The 21945-nt window shown below is 41.0% G+C and overlaps 1 protein-coding gene across 3 annotated transcripts in view; it reads right to left on the bottom strand.

The window, feature by feature from the left end:
• Washc4 (WASH complex subunit 4) overlaps positions 1-21945 on the bottom strand; it is a 59710-nt gene that overhangs the window by 26980 nt on the left and 10785 nt on the right. For 2 of the 3 annotated variants that reach the window (XM_028883608.1, XM_028883609.1), the window contains exons 8-16: positions 20725-20767; positions 20225-20328; positions 19320-19440; positions 17020-17143; positions 16794-16921; positions 15353-15513; positions 9763-9889; positions 2427-2552; positions 11-118 (exon numbers count right to left, since the gene is read on the bottom strand). In XM_028883608.1, coding sequence (XP_028739441.1) covers positions 11-118; positions 2427-2552; positions 9763-9889; positions 15353-15513; positions 16794-16921; positions 17020-17143; positions 19320-19440; positions 20225-20328; positions 20725-20767 — 1042 coding nt within the window. Of the gene's footprint in view, positions 1-10; positions 119-2426; positions 2553-9762; positions 9890-15352; positions 15514-16793; positions 16922-17019; positions 17144-19319; positions 19441-20224; positions 20341-20724; positions 20768-21945 lie in introns of all 3 variants that reach the window. The other variant, XM_028883610.1, reaches the window with a different exon arrangement.

Below are 21945 nucleotides of genomic sequence, written 5' to 3'. Positions count from 1 at the left end.
ATCTGCACACCTTGGCCACAGAAATAGAGTTCAGAGCTTGATGCTGAAGGTGCTGGGTTATGTGTGACACTGAATCAGCCACAACCATGCTTCTCCTGTAGAACATGTGCTCTATTGCCTGAAAGAGACAAAAGGAACTTTGCAAAATCATTAGAGAACACCCTATGTCCCTAGACAAAGGAAGGAATGTGTGAGTGAGACTGGGGTAGGGGGGCAAATATCCAAACGCACATACCAGCATAAACAAAACAAACACTCACACTTGGGGCTGCAGAGATGGTTCAGTCTTTAAGTGCTTGTTTACCTCAAAAGCATGAAAAACTAAGTCTGATTTCTCACATCTATGTAAAAAACAAAAAACAAAAAACGCCCAAGCATGGGGGGACAAGCTTATAACCCCAGTGCTTAGAAGGCAGACAGGAGGATCCCTGGAGCTTGCTACCCTCCCCTGTAAGCCCCAGAACCCTGTCTCCAAAAAGAAAAAAAAAATACACAGCTTTAGACAATCAACATCTGAGGTTGATTGCAGGCCTCTACCCACAGGTGCACATACATATATCCCTACACACACACACACACACACACACACACACACACACACACACACACACACACACGGGAATAATGATGGAATAAAATTCAACTGCAATAAAATTAGGCACCTGCATTTGTTAAAAATCATAAAGAAAATAAAAAGACAATGCATGCTTGGGAAAGATATCTACTAAATGAAATGAGGATCCTTTTCTATAAACACTCCAGATTCCACATGAATCAAAGAATTTTTTTTTATACAATCATTAGAAAACCAAAATAAAAGCAAGTAGGGTTGTTTTTCTTTTTTTCCCCAAACAGAAACAAAGTTAAAATAAAAAAAAAAAAAAATCACTATCATTATCACTAACATTAAGTGCTGATTATTAAAAATTGTCAAAACAACTTGTACCCACTGACTTAATGCCAGGTATGGTGTTCCTGCCTTCAGAAGGGTGAGGCAGGAGAATTGCCATGAGTTGAAAGGTAACCTGAGTGTGCTGGCTGGTGTTATGTCACCTTGATTCAAGCCAGAGTCATCTGAGAGGAGGGAACCTCGACTGAGAAAAGGCCTCCATAAGATCCAGCTGTAGGCATTTTCTTAATTAGCCATTGGTGGGGAGGACCCAGCCCATGTGGATGGTGTCATGCTGGGCTGGTGGTCCTGGGTTCCATAAGAAATCAGGCTGAGTAAGCCATGGGGAGCAAGTCAATGAGCAGCACTCCTCGATGGCCTCTGCATCAGCTCCTGCCTGCAGGTTCCTGCCCTCATCATTTCTGATGAACTGTTATATGGAACTGTGAGTGAAACAAACACTTTCCACCCCCAGTTGCTTTTGTCCATGGCGTTTCATCACAGCAACAGTAACCCTAACTATGACACTGATATAGAGTGAGACCCTGTCTCGGAGAAAAACAAAAAGATACTTGTTAACACAGCTATTAAAAAGAAAGAAAAAAAGAATCTAAGGTAAATCTTTTTTTTTTTTTTTTTTTTTTTTTTTTTGATTACTAGAAACCTACCAACAAACCTGAATCTTAATTTCTTATCTGGGCTCTTCTACCTACAAGAATTTATGCTAAGAAACATTTTACACTCCATTAAGTGTGCCAACTCTGGAGTCATCTAATCACCTCTGCTTAGTACCTGCTTACTAACAAGACCACAGTGCTTGCTCTAAACTACAATTAACAGTGCCATGTAAACTGACCTCATTTCATAGGAACACTCTTATTTTTTATTTATTTATTTTGAGACAGGGTTTCTCTGTGTAGCTTTGCACCTTTCCTGGATTTCACTTTGTAGACCAGGATGGCCTCGAACTCACAAAGATCCGCCTGCCTCTGCCTCCCGAGTGCTGGGATTAAAGGCGTGTGCCACCACTGCCCGGCCATAGGAACACTGTTAAATGGGTATTTTAGCAGAAATATTTTTCAACTCATGCAACTTGCCTTTTAACACTTCCATTAATAACCCTGAAGCTAACTCTCCCTTCTATCTGTTGAGATTTGCTGCCAAACAAGTTTTTAAACAGATAGTCCTCAACTCTTTTCAGCATCACACTGATGTAAACACAGGTCCATACCCAGTTTTCACTTTCAAGAGAGCACTCAGGAAGTTACATGGACACCCAGGGCTTCATGACAAACTATGCTTTGAGCTAGGGAGTACCAATCTGAGCACATTTAAGGTGAGCTAGCTGAGTTCTGAGCCTATCAATCAACACACACCCTGTATAAAAAGAAGTGCCTGATTAGTCGTTTCTCAGAGATTTCTTTCAATTTTAAGTTCACTTTCTCCTGTTTGTGTTCTGATGTAATCAGGAAGTAAAACCTCCCTAGAGCATTCTACTGTCCCAGTCACGGTGGCAAAATAAACAGCATTGACTTACCTTGAGAAGTTCAATGAGCCTGCATAATGCCTTCACTGAGGTTTTGGTCATAGGCTTCTGCATGGACATGTAGAGATTCATTGTGGTTTTAATAATGGTGCTAATACTGTAAGCATATAAGAAGCCCTACAAAAGAAAATAAACACTGAGTGCAAGCACACAGATTTCATCCAGACTTCGTTCTCTATGTATGTCTGCATACCAATAACCAGTATTTCTCAAGACTCTGATTATTTTATGTGTGTGGGAATTGTGTATGTCTGTGCAATGCATGCACACAGTGGCTACAGAGGCCAGAGTAGGTGCTAGATCTCTTGGAAGTGGTGGTCTAGGCAGCTGCTGGGATTAAACCTGAGTCCTCTGGGAGAGCAGCTAGTGCTCTTAACCTCTAAGTCATCTCTCCAGCCACTCAAAGTCCTTTTTAAAGTCAATTAAAGAGTTAGAAATACTCTTCTGGACAAAATACCACTCTGAGTTTCAAAGCAGCCCTTAATAGTCCCCTGAACTCTGTTGATGCAGTGAATACCAGCTTTTAAGTCTTCACTGAAATAGTAAAATGGTGCCTACATGCCAGGGACATAGCTAATAACTCACCCTCATCTTAACTGCTGGGGAGAGAATAGATCCACCTGCTGACACTCAGCAGGGAGCCAAGGACTAAGGAGTCAGAAACTGAAAACTCGGGATCTGCTTCCTTCATGCAGACACACAAAGGAATTTCTGAGCACCAAGCCGCCACCCACCTTCCTCTCTGCGTGGACCACTGGCTCTCAACCTGTGGGTCACACAGGAGTGGCGCATCAGATATTTACATTACGATACATAACAGTAGTAAAATTGCAGTTATGAAGTAACAACAAAAATGTTATGTCTGGTGGTCTGCACAACATGAGGAACTGTGTTAAAGGGCTGCAGCATTGGGAAGGTTGAAAACCACTGGCCTAGACCAATTCCAACAGTGTGTATCTGTGTGTTCATCAGCCTTCTCTCCATCCAGCCCAAAAACAAGATCACATTCTCTCCTCCATTCTGTTCATGACGGAGCACATAAGTCTTCTGAGGCTTTAAAGTGTTTTTTAAATGCTTCTAAGCTCAGAGAAACACAAGTAAATATATATTTAAATTTATGTGTACACATGTGCAGGTGTCCACAGAGGCCAAATGAGGTCAGTGAATCTGCCAGAACTGGAGTCACAGGTGGTTGTGAGTGGCCAATGTGGGTGGTGGAATCTCAACTCAGGTCCTCTGGAAAAGTAACAAGCTCTTTTAACTGCTGAGCCATTTTTCCAGCCCATCATATGTTTTTAATTTAAACCTCCAAAGGGTTTAAACACCCATATTCATTTTTTTCTTCAGTTTCTTTTTAAATTAAAACAAAATTTCATACAATATTTTGATCATGTTTGCTGTGGGATGGTCTTTATGTCAAATTGCTCTGATTGGTCAATAAATAAAACACTGATTGGCCAGTGGCCAGGCAGGAAGTATAGGGAGGACTAACAGAGAGGAGAATTGAGAGAATTCTGGGATGTGAAAGGCTGAGGAGGGAGACACTGCCAGCTGCCGCCATGACAAGCAACACGTGAAGATGCCGGTAAGCCATGTGGCAAGGTATAGATTTATAGAAATGGATTAATTTAAGATGTAAGAACTAGATAGCTAGAAGCCTGAGCCATTAGGCCAAACAGTTTAAATAAATAAGCATCTGTGTGTTTATTTTATAAGTGGGCTGTCGGACTTTCGGGGCTTGGTGGGACCTGGAGAGAAGTTTTTCCACAAATATCACTACACTCCCTAGTTCTTCCCAGATCCTCTCCACTCAACTTTATGTTCTCTCCTTCAAATTAAAAAAAAAAAAAAGCCAAATATCCAACCCTACACACACACACACACACACACACACACACACAGCAAAAACAAAACAACCACAACCACAGAGTCTGTTTTGTGTTGGCCAACTACTGGGCGCGGGGCCTGCCCTGGAGTGTGGGTATCATACCCAGTGACACTCCACTGGATGGACTGACTCCCTTTGCCAGCAGGTATCAACAGCAAACAGCTTCAGTGCTGGGACTCCCTCTGGGGGGAATGTACAGGTCTTATGTGTGGTACCACACTCTCTAAGTTAATTCTCCTAGTCTAGTTTCCTCTTTATCAATCCACAACACTACATACATTCTATTTCCTCTTCCTTGGGAAGTCCTCTCCCGTCCTCCACCCCTACCCCACCCTCTGTACCTGACCTCTGTGGTTATTCAGACTGTAGAACACATACTGGATGTTTAAAGGCTACCATCCAAATATAAGAAAAAATATACACAATTTGTCTTTTGGGAGTCTGGGTTACCTCACTCACATAGTTTTTTTTTTTTCTAGCACCAATCATTTATCTACAAATTTCAGTTTTCTTAACATCCGAGTAATATTCCATTGTATAAATGTGCCACATTTTCATTTCCATTTTTCTGTTGAGGGTCATCTAGGGTATTTCCAATTTATGGCTATTATGAATAAAGCAGCAATGAACATAGATGAGCAAGCATCTCTGCAGTAAGTCCTTATTCCCAACAGTGGGATAGCTGGATCTAGAGGTAGACTAATTCCCAGCTTCCTGAGGAACCAGTGATTTTCATAGTGGCTGTACAAGTTTACACTCCCACCTAGCATCCTTGCTAGTACAAAGGATGGCATCCTTGCTATCATTTGTTTTATTATCTTGGCCATTCTGAATGGGGTAAGATAAAATATCAAAGCATAGCTGGTCTTATGTTGAGGTCTTTGATGCATCTGTAGCTGAGTTTTGTGCAGGATGACTGCTATGAATCCATTCTCCTCCTTCTACATGCAGTAGCCTGTGACCAGCACCATTTGTTGAAGATACTCTGCTTTTTCCAGTGTGTATTTGGCTTCTTGTTCAAAAATGAGATGTCCATAGGTATGATTATGTCTGGGTCTTAATTTGTTTCCATTGATCAATGCATGTTTTTATGACAATACCATGCCACTTTTATTACCACAGCTCTGTAATATAACTTGAAATCTGGGATGGCGATACCTCTGGCAGTTTTTATTATTCAGGATTGTTTTAACTGTCCTGAGTTCTTTGTGTTTCCCTATGAAGTTGAAGATTGTTTTTCAAATTCTGTGAAGACTGCATTGGAATTCTGATGGGAACTGCACTGAATCTAAACATTGTTTTTAGTAGAACGGCCATTTTCACAATGTTAATCCTACTGATCCGTAAGCATGGGTATTCTTTCCATCTTCTCATGTCTTCAATTTCTTTTCCTCAGTGTCTTTAAAAGTTTTTATTATACAAATCTTTCACTTGCTTGGTTAAAGTTATCCCAAGACACGTATTTTTCAAGGCTACTGTAAAAGGTACTGTTTTCCTTATTTTTCAGTATGTTTATCATTTGTAAATAGGAAGAGTACTGATTTCTGTGGGTCAACTTCATATCCTGCTACTTTGCTGAAAGTGTTTATCAGCTATAGGCGGAGTTTGTAGGGTCTTAACTTTGACTCCTCCTGTCTTATCTATATCCCCTTGGCTTCCTTCAGTTGTTTTACTGCTCTAGCTCAGACTTCAAGTAGTCTACTGAACAGGTGTGGAGAGAAATCCTTATCTTATTCCTGGTTTTAATGTAAATACTTTGAGTTTCTCTCCATTTAGGTTAATGTTGGCTGTGGGCTTGCTGCACATTGCCTTTATTGTGTTGAGGTATGACCCTTTATCCCTAGTCTCTCCAGACTTATCATGAAGAGGTGTTGGATAGTGTCATGGCCTTTTCTACATCTAATGAGATGACCATATGGTTTTTGTCTTTCAGTCTGTTCATGTGGTGGATTACATTTATTGATTTATGCATACTGAACCATCCATGCATCCCTGGGATGAGGCCTACTTGATCATTATGGATAATCTTTTTAATGTATCGTTGGATTCAGTTTTTTTTTATTGAGAATTTTTGAATCTATGTTCATAAGGGATATTAGTATACAACTTTCTTTTCTTGTTGGGCCTCTGTATGTATCAGAGTCATAGTTCCTGGGATTTACTTTATGAATAAGGTGAGGAGTACTGGTGTTGATACTTCTTTGAAGGATTGGTACAACTCTGTGCTGAATCTGTCTGGCCTTGGGATTTTTTGGTTGGGAGACTTTTAATGACTGCTTCTACTTCATTAGAGGTTATAAGTCTGTTTAAATAGCTTATTTCATCTTGACTGAACTTTGGTAGGTTGTAGAAAACAAACAAAAAATTCATTCATTTCTTTTAGGTTTTCCCATTTGGTAGAATACAGATTTTTAAAGTATGTCTTATGATTCTCTAAATTTCCTCAGTGTCTGTTCTAATACCCATCCCGCCTCATGTCTAATTTTATTGATTTGCATTCTTTGTCTTTTAATTTGGCTAAGTGCCTGTCAGCCTTCTGCCTAATCACAGGTGAGAAAGCACTATCCCAGGAATAACTATGGCTGACTACCAGAGTGGTGCTCCACACGCAGTAACAATTGTGAGCTTCCCTAAACCACACATCTTCGTGCTGAAGAGATGTGCTCAGCTTAGAGAAGGAATAAATGTTCGGAGGACAGTGTCCTGAGAAAGTGGCATGAGACTGAGGCTATGGCATACATATGTCTTACCCTGTCAGCTAGAGGACTATCACTTTAGTGCACACTGGGGAAAATTAAAAGAAGAACAAGAAACAACAAGCATCTAAGGTAGGAAAGAGAACCCCTCCCCTTCAGTGGGAGCCTTGAAGTGTGATATTTCCAGTGCCACTATCAACCCATTCATCTTTACTGTGTAACGACAGAATAATGACATATTAGAATGACTTTCCTATTAAGAACCATTAGGAAAGCCAGATGACATGCATCAAAACTCTGTGGAAGGCGTCAAAGAGCTAGCAAGACCCTAGGGAGCGAGAGCTGGGAAGAGAGAGACTGAGAGCAGTGAGCCTGACACCTGGAGCTGCTTCTCCAGACCCTCTGCCTCAGAGGCCTCTGTTAAAAACAGGAAACACAGGGAACAAGGGCAGACACTGGTTCATGGCTCAATGAAAAGACAAAAGTGGGGGCTAAGGAAACGGCTCTGTGAGCAAAGTACTCACTAGACAAGCACAATGATCCAAGTTCAGATCCCAGCACCATGAGCAAAGCCAGGCAAGGTGGCACTTGTCTATCACTCTAGCCCAAAGTCAGGCATCTCCCAGCGGGCTTGCTAGTCAGCTGGTCCCACTGCAACAGTGAGCTCCAGGTTCAGTGAAAGACTGTCTTAAAGAATAAGGTGAAGAGTAACTGAGGAAAACATCTAACATCAAGTTCTGTCTTCCACACGCCCACAGAAGCAAGCACACCCACACATGGACACACATGTGTACATGTACACACACACACACACACACACTCTCTCTCTCTCTCTCTCTCTCTCTCTCTCTCTCTCTCTCTCTCTCTCTCTCTCTCTCTCTCAAGCAAAACCAGATGGAGGGAAAATATACACTGCTTACAGGAGATACACACTTCATTTAAGAAGCTAGAAAGGCAGCATATAAGGATCAATAAAGGCACACTATGTAGACATTAGCTAAAGAAACACTGTGAAACTGTGTTAGTATCATCACACAAGAGATCAACTAGAGATCAACACAGACAACTGCTTCCTAGTATGGAAGGTGCTCCGAGAAGTAAACCCCAAGCTCTCCATATGCTCAGCACATGCTCCAGCTCTGAAATACATTCCCAGTTCCCAAGTAGACATTCTTAATGAAAAACAAAAAAAAGTCCCATCACTGGAAAGATAAACAATTCTAAACAGTATACACTTAACATAACAAAATAGAAAACAAAACCTGGTAGAACTATAGATATTATTTGTAGACAAACCCACAAAACAGTGGAACATTTTCACCAAACTCTCAGTAATTAGGGAATACAGACTAAACCATTAATAAAATCTTGTCATGTCCAAATCCTACAACTGACAAACGCACACAAACCACTCTAAACTACACATGGGATATTTATCAAAGCTGTAAAAGCCAGGTATCTGCCAGCTTCGAAACAGTGAAATCACCTTAACAGCTATAAGTCAATAATAGAAAGACGAAGAAGGCAGGCCTGACGAGATGGCTCAGCAGGCAAGGGTTCTTGATGCCAAGCCTGACAACCTGAGTTCAATCCCTGGGACCCAGGTGGTGGAGGAGAACCAACTTCCACAAGTTATCCTCATTTCCACTTGGTACCGAGGCACTTTAAGTGTATGTGCGCACACACACACAAAATAAATACATGTAATTAAAAATAGTAAAGATAGCCGGGTGGTGGTGGAGCACGCCTTTAATCCTAGCACTCAGGAGGCAGAGCCAGGCGGATATCTGTGAGTTTGAGGCCAGCTTGGTCTACAGAGCGAAATCCAGGACAGGCACTAAAACTACACAGAGAAACCCTGTCTCAAAAAACCAAATAAATAAATAAATTAAAAAAATGATAATAGTAATAATTAAAGATAAAAGAAATCCTCATGTATCTGGAAAGAAAGAAGTATCTTTTGTTGTTGCTGTTTTTCAAGACAGAGTTTCTCTATGTAGCCCTAGCTGTCCTGGAACTTGCTCTGTAGACCAGGCTAGCCAAACTCACAAGTGATCTACCTGCCTCTGCCTCCTGAGTGCACCACCACTGCCCAGCTTAAAGGAGTGCTGTTTAAATGGCTTAGCAGATAAGGGCAGTTGCCACCAAGCCTGATGGCTGGAGTTTGAGCATCAAGACCCACGTGATCAAAGGAAAGACAACTCTCACCGGTAGCACTCTACCTCCACATGCACACATATAACCAAACACACAATAAATAAATAAATTTAAAAAACTTAAAATTCAAAAATTAGTTACAATAAAAATGTTGATATATTTTGAACCAAAATGATAAAGTGCAAAACTTATAGGATACAGCTAAAAAGTCCTGCTTAAAAGGAAATAGCTTTGAATAGCTATTATGAAAAAAAATCTAAGTAGTCCAGATCAAATACAAGCAAATCAATTTTTGTGGTTCTTAAATGTTTTCTTTTTTTAAAATGTTTAATTCTCTCTATGTGTATGCATGGATTAAACAAACATAAATGCAGCTGCCTAAGGGGCAGAGGCATTGGATCCCCTACAGCTGGGGACTGGAATCAAATCTGGGTCCTCTGCAAGAGTTCAGAATCTCTTACCTACTGAGCCATCTCTCCAGCCCCTCATATCCCTCCCTTTACAGCTGTGTCCAAGTGTAACCTCTGTAAATTAAATTCACAAAGAAATAGCACCCAAAATATTCTAAGTAAGAAAATGCAACTACCTGTATAAAAACATTACATCTATTGGTGAGGTCTTCAGCAAATTTATCCATCCTTTGCTCTTTAGATAACATAGACTCCATTTTCATCATCCACGAGCTCACAAAGACGTAGTAAGACTGCACATCTCTAGCAAAGGAAAACATTGAGGTTACTCAGAACACAAATAAAAATAATTTCCATTTCTTCATCCTGACAAAAGTAAAAGCATTCCTTCCAGCAGGAATGGTATGTTTCTGGCCTTCAAAAGAAATCCTATATGCATATGTAAATTACTAAACCTACAGATATTTACTGAGTGCCTATTCAAGCCAGGCACTAACACCAGTACTGAGAATACAACAGATGAAAACTCCTGGCTCCATAAGCTTATATTCTAGAAAGAAGAGTTGTATAATAAATCAATAACTAAAGGCAAAGCAATTTTAAAATGTCTGGTAATACACGCTTTTTGGGGAGTGGGGGGATGGACCAGAGCCTGGAGTAGTTATATAATTTTAAATAGGATGATCACCGTAGACCTGTAGTCTGGGTGATTTTGAGCAATGATGTGGACCAGATTGGTAGTGAGATGTGCAAACATGTCAGAGAAGAGAATTTAAGGAGTGTGAGTAACAAGTGCAGACATCCCAAGACTCTGGGAAAGCTATCCAGCTTGTTTAGGTAATAACAAACACCCAGTACGGCTGGAGCCCAAAGAGGAGGGTAAGAGCAGAAGAGCAGGTCAGAGGTGGGGGGGGGGTGGGGTGGGGAAGAGTCTGGGGACGGCCTTGTGGAAAGCATGAACTTCAAGTCCTCAAGGGACGCCACTGGACATGAATGGCCATTGACTCTGACTGGTTTGAAGAGGATCGCTATCACTTTGGCCGACATGGTGACAATAAGCCACGGTGAGGTAACACCTATGGAACAACTGTAGCAATACGGGAGAAAGAACAACATCTTCAATGAGAGTAAGAACAGTGGATGTAGGGGCTGGAGGGATGCTCAGCAGTTAAGAGCACTTCCTACTCTTGCAAAAACCCGAGTTCAGTTCTCAGCACCCACATGGCAGCTCACAACTGGATTTCACAACTCCAGCCCCAGGGGATCAGGCACCCTATTCTGGTCTCAGTGGAAACCTACATATGGCACACACAGTCAGATACATATAATTTTTTATTTTAAATCATTTTTAAATAAAAAAAGTAGAAGCAGCCAGAATCTGAATTTAAAAGCTAATGTGAATGCTCACACTATGCCAATCACTGTTCTAAGCTTGACACAAATTAGCTCATTCAAACCTCACATTAACCTTATGTAGCAGTTAGAACACCCAAGCCCTCAGCAGAGGACTTCAAGCAAGGTACAAATACACCCAGCCCCATGCCCCGTCACTGGAAGCTGAAAGTATCCTCACCACTACCATTTGACTCCCCTGTCCAGATAAAGCGTGTGCCTTATCATGTACCCACGTTACAGGTGCTCTACTCCCCTGTCTATCTCAGTCACACAGTACAGGTCACATGTTAACTAAGTCTGCTTCCTCACCATTCAATACCTCCTCTTCCCTGGGAAACCTTTCAAAGTAGACATCCCGTGCTCTGTCTGATAGGACTGCAACCTCTTACACTTCAGGCCCCTGCAGTACTGGCTGCTTGTTAATAATTCTCCTGCCTGAAGAACCCTTCAATTCAGTGGTCCTACCTCTCTGTTCCTGCCCACCCTGGGCGTCTCTCCCCTTCTTTCCCTAAAACCTAACTATAGGGACTATGCTCTCGACTTTATAGAAGGTGAAACTGCGACACAAAGTAGCACGCCCACATCAGACAACTCGTAAACAGTGGAATCAAGATTAAGCCCCAATCTGGGCCCCTTTCCCATCACAAGGCTCAAGAACAAACGCTGATCCTGTCTACTACTCAGGATAAACCCCAGCAGCAAACAAAAGGCAGCAAGATAGGGCAGGAGGGAGGGAGGAGGAAGGAGAAGGGCGGTAAAGAAACAGGAAAGGACAGGACTCACTGTCCAATGTTTGGCAGGCATGTCACATGGAAACTGAGGCAGAAAAAACAACAACTCTGACCATGGTAATACATAATCAAAAGCACTCAACATTCTTAGGTGAGATACTTCGGATGAAGCAGAGGTTTCTGTCAGTTCTGCTGCAAGTCTTACAGCCACATGGCAGCTTATCATTGTCTCTTCAGGATAAAAAAAAAATTGAAACTGCTTCCAGTTTTAGCTTATTCTGTTGTTGAGGGAGGGCATGGGCCTAGTTTTGTTTGGGAAGGGTCTGGCTGTGCAGCCCAGGGTGGCTTTGAACTTTTTATGTGGCCCACATTGGCTTCAAATTTGCAGTCCTGGAATTAAAGGTATACACAATCATACCTGGCTGCTTCAAATTTTGAAAACTATATTGACCGAATATAAATGGGCAAGTGTCTTACCAATTTGTTAGCTCCATTTTCAAGTATAAATGGGGAAATATTAAAGAAAAAATAATCCCCTACCCAGTAAAAAGTAGTATCAATATCTACACATCAACTTGAAGGGGTCACAAAAGCTCATTGCTCTAGCCCTCAAAGGCAGTTCTTTTCCGGTATCAAAATGGATCCACAAATAGTAAAAATGTTTTTACTTTTTTACTCTGGACTGGGGTGTCAGGGGCACTGATGGCAGGAAGCAGAGAACGGTCCCCCAGCTCCCTTGAACTGTCTTCAGACAGCTGTCACTTTGCAGATTTCTCTCAAGTGAAAGGACCAGCCCACTCCCACGTTTCACATCATTATGAATTTTAGGTTTCTTTGGCACAACTGCAAGGAAAACTAAAAAACGACCATCCTTCTAGACCACGAAGCTCTTATACTGACTTTACAGGAATATGTTGAAACAAAAAAGCTTAGGGGTAGCTGGAGTAGTGGTACATTCCTTTAATCCTAGCACTAGAGAGACAAGAGGAGGTAGATGTCTCTGAGTTCAAGGCCAGCCTGTTCTACATGGTGACTTCTAGAACAGTCAGAGCTAGGTAGAAAGACTATCTTGGAAAAAAAAAAAAAACAAAAAAAAAACAACCTAATCAAATAAAAAAGCTGAAGGGTAAAATTTTGCCAGGTAAAGGGTCTTGGAAAAGAAAATATTCAATCTCCACCTACAAAACTTCCTTCCCACAGCCTGCTGGGCTCCCAGCCATGCACACTGTCCACACGGCCACACAGAGAGCACTGATGTATGAGCTCACCAAGTTCACTTCTCTAAGCCTAACTCTCCTCATCTACGAGAGTTGGGGTGAATAGCCAAGAGAAGCACGTGACACATCCGACTTAAGAGCTGGGCTATGTGGCTCTGCCATCTGCTGTTAAAACGTCAACCAATCTAATCTCACCTATGAAGATGGAGCAGGGCTCCATGACTCAGTGGTCTTACAGTCTTTCATGCAATGCCTGCTGTGGCGTGCAAAGGCCTACTACAATGCGGGCAACTATCACAGTTAGTATCTGTCATCTTCCCTTCAAAGTACCATTCAGCCTTCTGGAACCAGAGAGTTCAAATCCACTCCATCCTGATGCTGAATGCCTCTTCACATTCAGAGACACACCACATTTTCCCTCAGATTTCTCTAAAGGTTGAAGACTTCTTATGACTTAAAAAGAGAAGACAAGTTTCCCAGTCCCTCTAATACCATCAATCCAGCTCTACACTACAAGACACTACAGCTTGTAGCCCTCTTCAAACTTTAAAACCTCCTGAGTTCCAACTCTAGCAACACATACACAGGACAGACAGACAGAGACAGAGGACAAATAGACAGACAGACAGAGACAGACAGACAGACAGACACACACACACACACACACACACACACACACACACACACACACACACACGTTCCCTCCAAACACCAGCTAACCAGCTATAATCTAAAAAGAAGTCAGTGCCATTGGGCACAATGGCACACACCTATAGCCCTAAGGCCTAGGAGGCTAAAGCAAGAGGAGTACCAGACTGTGAGGCCAGCCTGGGCTGCATAGAAAATACCAACCCAGACAGCAAGATCCTGTCTTAAAGGGATAAGGGGAAATTCAGTGAAATTCTGGAAGCACCAACTCCTTGGTGGAGCTAAGTCTGTAACCTGGCACTACTTGTTAATATAATCCAAGTGTGGACTAACATTTTAAACAACTCTATCAATCTAAAAGAATGGCAGACTTCTATGAATTAAAGTTCCAACAACATTTTTATTTAACATACTGCTATTAAAACCTGGTATCTGTCTTTCTGCTTAAATCCATGTCTTTAATCTAAATGGAAACATTGTCTCCCCAATTCTGTTTCAGGGCACAGCACTGCTGGTACCTGCCCTGAGTAAACCTGCATAAATCAGCTTTCTTCTTCCACTGACCTATAGTTAAGCACAGGACACAGAGTCCTCAGACAGCTTAAGGGATCTCTGGAATGCTGGACATCTGTCTTCCTCTCCCTTGTGCAGCAGAAGCCCAATTTTACCAAATCACCTACTTCTTTCTTTCTTCTGTGGGAGCTGGGGGTTTCAAAACAGGGTTTCTCTGTGTAGCCCTGGCTGTCCTGGAACTCGCTCTGTAGACCAGGCTGGCCTCGAACTCAGATATCTACCTGCCTCTGCCTCTGCCTCCTGAGTGCTGGGATTAAAGGCCTGCACCACCATTGCCCTGCACCAATCATCCACTTCCATTGATGGTGATAAGATGCATGACCAACACAAGGCAATGGCAGAGTCCCAAAGCATTCCCATTAAACTATATCCAGGTTAACATGTTAGCAATGTACTCAAATTAGAATAGTTCATTATAAAGCTGAGTGATGGTAAATATTGGCACTCTTTGTATAATTTTCTGTTTCATGAATTATTGAAAGGTACACAGTAAAAGATTAAAAACACACAAATAAAAGGACTGGGGATGCAGCATGGGGATACACTTGCCTAGGACTGCACGAGTTCCTGGGTTCAATACTTGGCATCATTAAGTAAATAAAAAAGTAAATCTAAGAAGAAAAAAAAATTGTCTTTCTAGAAGCAGGACTGAGTTACAGGAAAGACTTGAGCTAGAGAAAATTACTTTTAAATTTTAGCTTTTGGGACTTTTGATTATCTGCACACATTAACTCTCATAAAGCATAAATTAAAAATAGTTCTAGCCTGGGAGATGGCTCAACAGGGAAAGGCACCTCCACTGAACCTGACACTCTAAGCTTGACACAGGGATCCAAGCAGGCGGAGAAAACACACGACAAATAGTTTTAAAAAGAAAAGGGAAAATCAAAGTTCTTAGAAAGTCAACCTGTGGGCTGGAGAGCCAGCTCACTGACGGCACTTGCCACACAGCCTGAGGACCAGAGTCAGGATCCAAGGACTCACCACCCACACGGGAGAAGAGGCAACTCCTGCAAGCTGTCCTGTCTTTTACACATGTACACCTAGATGCTCTAAATAAATTATAAATAGGTATAAAAAAACAAAGACTCATCTGGAGACTGTACAACGTGGTCTCTTAGTATGCACACTTCATCTTGTGACAAGTACTTTTTAAACAAGGTATCTAAACCCTTCCTTTACAGTTCTTTTATAAAACTTACTTGGTAAGTGACTGAGCTTTCTGCTGCAGGAAGGTATCCCTGTGAATTTTAATGGCTTGAAGACTTTTTCTGTCTAGAAGTTTGGCAGCTGCTGGCATCTTATGAATCAGAAAATTATCAGGAAACCAAATAATATTGGCAGTTAAAGTGATGGCTGGCACCTGAAATAAAGGGAAAAGAGAAAATTATAAAATGCAGGTCCAACAATAATGTGCTTAGTGTTATAATACACTGAGAATGAGTTCAAGACAAAGTAACTACCAAAATCTCAATATATTACAAGTCAAGTGTCTTTTCCCCAAGTGTCTTATTGTAGAAAGAATGAAAGGATTCCCACAGTTGGTGCTGAGTATAACTTTATTCTGACTAAACATTAACACACACACAGATTTCACAGTAATTAATAATATATAAAAAGCAAAATGAAATTCATCCCTTCATGACTTTATTGCCAGGTCATAGTATTAATACTATACTATTATATTATTATTAATAATATACTACACACAAACTAAGTTTCAAATCTGAAGCCAAGTCATATCATGGAAATAGCACAAAAGAAGATCAACAATGTAAAACGTTTCTACTTTACTGGTAAGAAAGAGGGCAAGAGGAGAAAACAAAACGAAGAGGAAGGCAGAGTCATGTCAAAAGTACTAACAGGATGCCAATGTGACCAGGGCGTGCGTATGTAAGGCGCACTTCTGCAATGCCAGCACTCAGGAGGCTGAGGCAGAAGGATCGCTGAGACTGAGGCCAGCCTGTGCTACACAGCAAGACCTTGTCTCAAAAATAAAGCAAACAGAAAATTAATGCACATACGCGCGCGCGCGCACACACACACACACACACACACACACACACACACACACACACAAAATGTTCATATGAAATGTAGTTATTTTCATTTACCATATTGCTCATTTGAAGAATGTTTGCACTCTAAAACACTATCACTGCTTTTATTTTTTGCATGTATGTGTGGTATGCATGTATACCTTTTCGTATGTGGGTACACACAAGTGGGTACACACAAGTGCGCACACGTGTGTATTGAAGCCCATGGTTGACACTAGGGAGTCCCCCTCCACTGTTCACCTCATTCATCCCAAGTTCTACGATACATGCTAGTTTGTATCCCTAGCTCAGAAGACATCATCTCTGCCTTCCCAGTGCTGGACTGAAGGTGGGCTGCCATGTTTACATGACATTCAGTGAGTTCTGGGAACCTGAACTCCAATCCTTACAGTGTACTGCAAGCACTAATCCATGACGTCATGATGCCTCCTCCCCAGCTCTACTGTTTTTTTAAACACTGTCACATTTCATAAAAGGTAACTTGTTTTTTTTTTTTTTAATTAACTTCTTCTTAGCACTTTTAGGTAACTAGCTTTATCAAAATTTACATCACAATTGAAAATACAAAGTTTCAAGTTCTTACCTTCTTACAAATGTCCAATAAAGACTTATAAAACTTTTTATCAACAGTTCGAAAAATCTGAAAGTGCAGTACAAAGAGCCCACAAATTCCAACATACTTGTCTCTCTGGTCAATTTCAGAAGGTTCACCTTATAAAGGAACAACATAAAATACAACAAACTAGTCGAATCAGGCATTTAAGGAAATACAAACTTGATAAACAACTCAAACACGAAATTCACATTACCAAGTTTGGCTTCCACATTTGCAAAAATTGAGCGAATGCTATGTGCAAATTCTTCCGCAAAAGTGCTATTTTTCGACACAGATATTCCTCCATTGAGAGAATCAAACTGCTGTTCAATACAAGCCTGGTTAGGAAACATTTGAAGAGAAATTCAGACTCTCAGTAACAAACAAACTACCAAACACCTAGGTAAGGTGAACTGCTTTTGTACTCATTTTAACTACAAACTGGGTCTCATGCTCTTTCATATCTAAACGCTGTGATGGGGTGTGTGTGTATGTACCCACAGTGAGCGCCATCATCCGGCATTCAAACCCCAACTGAAGAGATCCAAGTGAAGCTCAGAGAGGAATAGAAGAAATCACTGCTCATGTACTGGAAAGTTTTTTTTTTCTTTCCCTTTTTTGTGGGGGGTGGGAGGGAGAAAGGATCTATGCAGCCCTGGCTGTCCTAGAACCTGCTATGTAGACCATGCTGGCCTCGATTTCAAAGATCTGTGTAGATGAATTTCTAAACAGTCTTATTAAATAAGAAACACAGAGCCAAATATAGGGGTAAAAGCCATAGAGATCAGGGATAGTGAGAGTCACCAGCTAACCTTAGCTCACCATGTTGCCATAGCTTCCCAAGAGAGAGCTACTTCCTGTCTACTCAGGCTTTTATTGCCTTGCTGTTCTGCCCTCTCACTGGCTCTCAGCCCAACCACCTCACTTCCTTGTCACTGCCTGTCTGTACAGGCCTCCAGGTCTCTATGGTTGGTACTGGGATTAAAGGCGTGTCACTGCACTTGGTTGTTCCCTAGTGTGTCCTTGAACACACAGAGACTCTGCTTGCCATGTGATAGATTAAAAGCGTGTGCTACCACTGCCTGACTTTTGTTTATGGCTGGCTATGTCCTCTGATCTCCAGGCAAACTTTATTTATTAACATACAAATAAAATATCACCAAAAATCTTCCTGTCTCTTCCTCCTATGTGCTGGGATTAACAGTGTGTTCCACCACATCAGCTAAAAGCATTTTCAAAATTGTATATGTACAAGTGTGATGCCTGCATGTATGTCTCTGTACTACATACATGAACCACCTACAGAGGGCAGAAGAGGGTGTCAAATACCTTGCAGCTGGAGTTACTGATGGTTGTGAGCCAACATATGAATGCTAGGATCTCTCCAGTTGCAACATCTTTTTTTTTTTTTTTTTTTAAAAAGTACCCTTTAGGAGTATCCATCCATCCATCCATCCATCCATCCATCCATCCATCCATCCATTTATTTTATAATTACTTTCTTAGCATTTCTTCCCCCCTCCCCTTTTGGTCAGGGTCTCACTCTGTAGCCCAAGCTGTTCTCAAATTTATGATAATCCTGCTTGAATTTCCCAAGTGCTAGGAGATAATGGGCATGACCCACAATGCCCAGCTCCTAGCATACTCTGTATGTAGAAATGTCTCCAGAAAAAAAAAAAAAGAGCAAAAATAACTACATTTAACATCTAAGAGATTAATAAACTCATTTGGGGCCAATCTGTTCAAATTGTGCTAATGAAAAAAACTAAGCCTAACTCCGAAGCAGACAAAAGAGAACACAGTATCATTTCCAGCAGGACATCCCCCGTCAGTACTGCTGAGGTACTGCTTCTGCGTTGTCAATACATCGAGGAACTAAGAGGTATCATGTTTCTAAGTGATTTTAGTTATTTCAATTCAGAAGGTGGTATCTGTGCACATTCACTGGGTGTACAGGAATTGACTAAACTTTTGTGTTGTCTTGCTTTGGGTTTTGATTTGTTCCTTGCAGGCCTGGGGATTAGATAGATCTAGGACCCTGAACATGCCAAAGAAGTGAGTACCCTACCACTCAACTGCATCCTCAGCCCTTCAGACTTTTTAATCTTAAAATCTAAATCTAGAAGCTAGTAACAAACATAATATTTAATGCAAGTTACTATGTCTTAGATTTTAAAGTCCTTAGATTTTGTCTCATTCTGTATCTCAAGGTGACCTAGACTTCACTCTGTACCCCAGGCTGGCCTTGGAGTCTTGGATAGCTTCCTGTGTGCTGGGATTACAAGGGTGCATCACCATGTCTGACTCAGTTCTGTATTTTTGCATAGTTTAATTTAAAAACCCTCTTTATAAGTAACTTTTCATTTTGTTTACTATTAGATACTGAGTTATGCTTTAATATACTAATAATGAAATTTTTTTTATAAGCCAAAGCACTTTCTAAAGAAAAGAAATTTGAAAGTGTTCTACAAAAGTGTCCCACTGTAATTCTGAGCTGCACCAACCTCCACTTACCTGGAATATCATTCCATCAAGTAACTGCCCTTCCAGCTTCAGCAAGAACTTTTCAAGTGGCTTTAATTTTTCTTCCTGAATCCCAAATTTTGAAGGGTTGTGATGGACAGACTTCAGTAACCTTGTAGGAGATTTAAAGAAAGATCTTACATCTATCTAATAAATTCTTAAAAGCTAAACATATTCCAAGAAACTAAATTTTGTATTTATTATTCTTACTTGGTGCTCCACACTAGAAAATGTGAATGGAGCAATGCCAATAAAATTTTTATGCTTTTTTTTAACCATCTTATATTCAGTTGCCTATTGCTCTGTATAAACTAAGTACTTAGTGACTACTTATAAACTGAATAAGAATTTAAAAGAATGTCCCAGGGTATGTAATAAGATGAAATGAAATGCAAGGCAAAAATTTCCACTTGAACAGACCCCAATGGGGAAAGAAAATTTAACCATTCTATAACATGTTGAGAATGCTCACTTATATCAAGCTTATAAAAAAAAACTCATCTAAAAACGGGGCAGACTGTCTTCATGAAATTACTGGACATGACAGTGCTGGAGGATTATTTCAGTGATTAGGAGCTGAGCTGCTCTTGCACAGAAAACCCGAGTCCAGTTCCCAGCACTCTCATCAGGTGGCTCACAACAGCCTGTGACTCTGGCTCCAGGGAATCCAACTCCCTCTTCTGGTCTCTCTAGGCACACACAACCATGTGCAGACATACATGAAGACAGGCAGACACAAACATATACACACAAATAAAAAGAAATGGTGGACACGAATTCCTTTTCAACATAGATCTCTAGGTCTTGCTAAGAATATGAAAAATCTGCATTTGTTTAGTTTTTACCAGAACTAACACATGAGCCATACAAACTATTGAAAATATTAGTTGGCGTACCTTTTGTACATAGTCCAGTGGTCTTTCAGTGTCACATGATTATCAATAATTTCATCCAGGGTAAGCAAAACTGTTAGCAGTTCTCCCAAGTGCTCATACATAGTCTGTCAAAAAACCTTTAATGATTATCATTTAGTCACTAGTTAGAAGTCTCATGTGAACATTTAAAGCAAAACACGTTTGGGTTCATTATTAAATTAGTGAAAAGAGGCATCAATGGGTTTACTAACTACAGATCTGAGCTTCAAATGGTACTAGCCTACACAGAGTATATTTTACCTCATATTTCTTCCGTAACTGTGACCCTGCAGATGTGTTCACTGACAACAGAAAATCTGCAGTGGAACACTACTGGGAAAACTACAAGTGCCAGTTCATATAAGAGCTGGCTCGTCAACTACACAGACAGAGGGGAACACAGAAACAGGAATGGGGATGCTCGCATTATCATACTTCCTAATCACACAAATTCCAAAGTCAAATAGAAAATTAACTTTTACCTGAAAATGAACTCCAGTTGTCTCTATAATTTTGGGTCCTATCCTATAATAAAATAATACCCAAGTTACAAAAAAAAAAAAAAAAAAAAAATCCTTTATGGTCACAGTTCATTCTAAATTCAAGAATCAGTACAAGAGCAGAAACTCTTTGAATTTCAATATGCATTTATCTTAAAGTAGCAGGCAATACCATGTCTGGGCTACCCCTGCTGTGCTCCATTCATGAGTCAAGCCCTGACAACTGGCCAGAGACCTGAGTTTTTTAAACCTAAAGGATGAGCCTTGGCATAAAAAGTAAGAGGAAACAAACTTGATAAATCAATTTCTCAGTTACCAACTATCATCTTTTGACTCTATCAACACTGGTACCTGGGAAAAGACCTTAAGAACAAGTCAGACTCATTAAAGCATTAAAAAAGCATTAAAGCAATGCATCAGGCTTCTAGGGCTTTACCATACTTATTTCCTACAACTTCCTCAATACATGCAGTACTTATATATCAAACTACATATAAAGTATTCCAGAATACAGAATGCACATTTAAAATTGAACTAAAAAAATCTTTAAATATTATCTTTCTATAGCAGGACTAAGGAAGAAAGTCCTCAGGATTCCACCCAGAGTATGGGGCTACCACTCATTTGCATTGAGTGTAAGGGTGTGTGGGGGCCACTCATTTGCATTGAGTGTGGGGGTGTGGGGGGACCACTCATTTGCATTGAGTGTGTGTGTGGGGTGACCACTCATTTGCATTGAGTGTGGGGGTGTGGGGGTGACCACTCATTTGCAGTGTGTGGGGTGTTGTGGTGTGCAGTGACCACTCATTTGCAGAGTGTGTGGGGTGTTGTGGTGTGCAGTGACCACTCATTTGAAGGGTGTGTGGGGTGTTGTGTGGAGTGACCACTCATTTGCACTGAGTGTGGGGGCGTGGGGGTGTGGGGCGACCACTCACTTGCTCCTCACATAATGATCACTTTGGTGAAGAGCCAGAAAACACAAACACCAGTTGATCAGAAGCACATCAGAGTGAAGTGGAACATGTACCTCACCCACTTATAGACTATGACACAGATGGTACAGTAGGAACAATGGACTGGCGACCACAAAGAACAGCACCAAAGCTGCCATGAGATCTTGGAAATGCTACCTCTGGGTCTGGGCTCTCATTAAAGTGTGAGTCATATTCCTCAGCAGTGTACAGTAGATGAAGAGAAATTAAT

The sequence above is a fragment of the Peromyscus leucopus genome, chromosome 18 (genome assembly GCF_004664715.2).
Source record: "Peromyscus leucopus breed LL Stock chromosome 18, UCI_PerLeu_2.1, whole genome shotgun sequence".
Classification (NCBI taxonomy): Eukaryota; Metazoa; Chordata; class Mammalia; order Rodentia; family Cricetidae; genus Peromyscus; species Peromyscus leucopus.
Note: the sequence above shows the minus strand (reverse complement) of the source record. Positions and strands in the feature narration are given on the sequence as shown.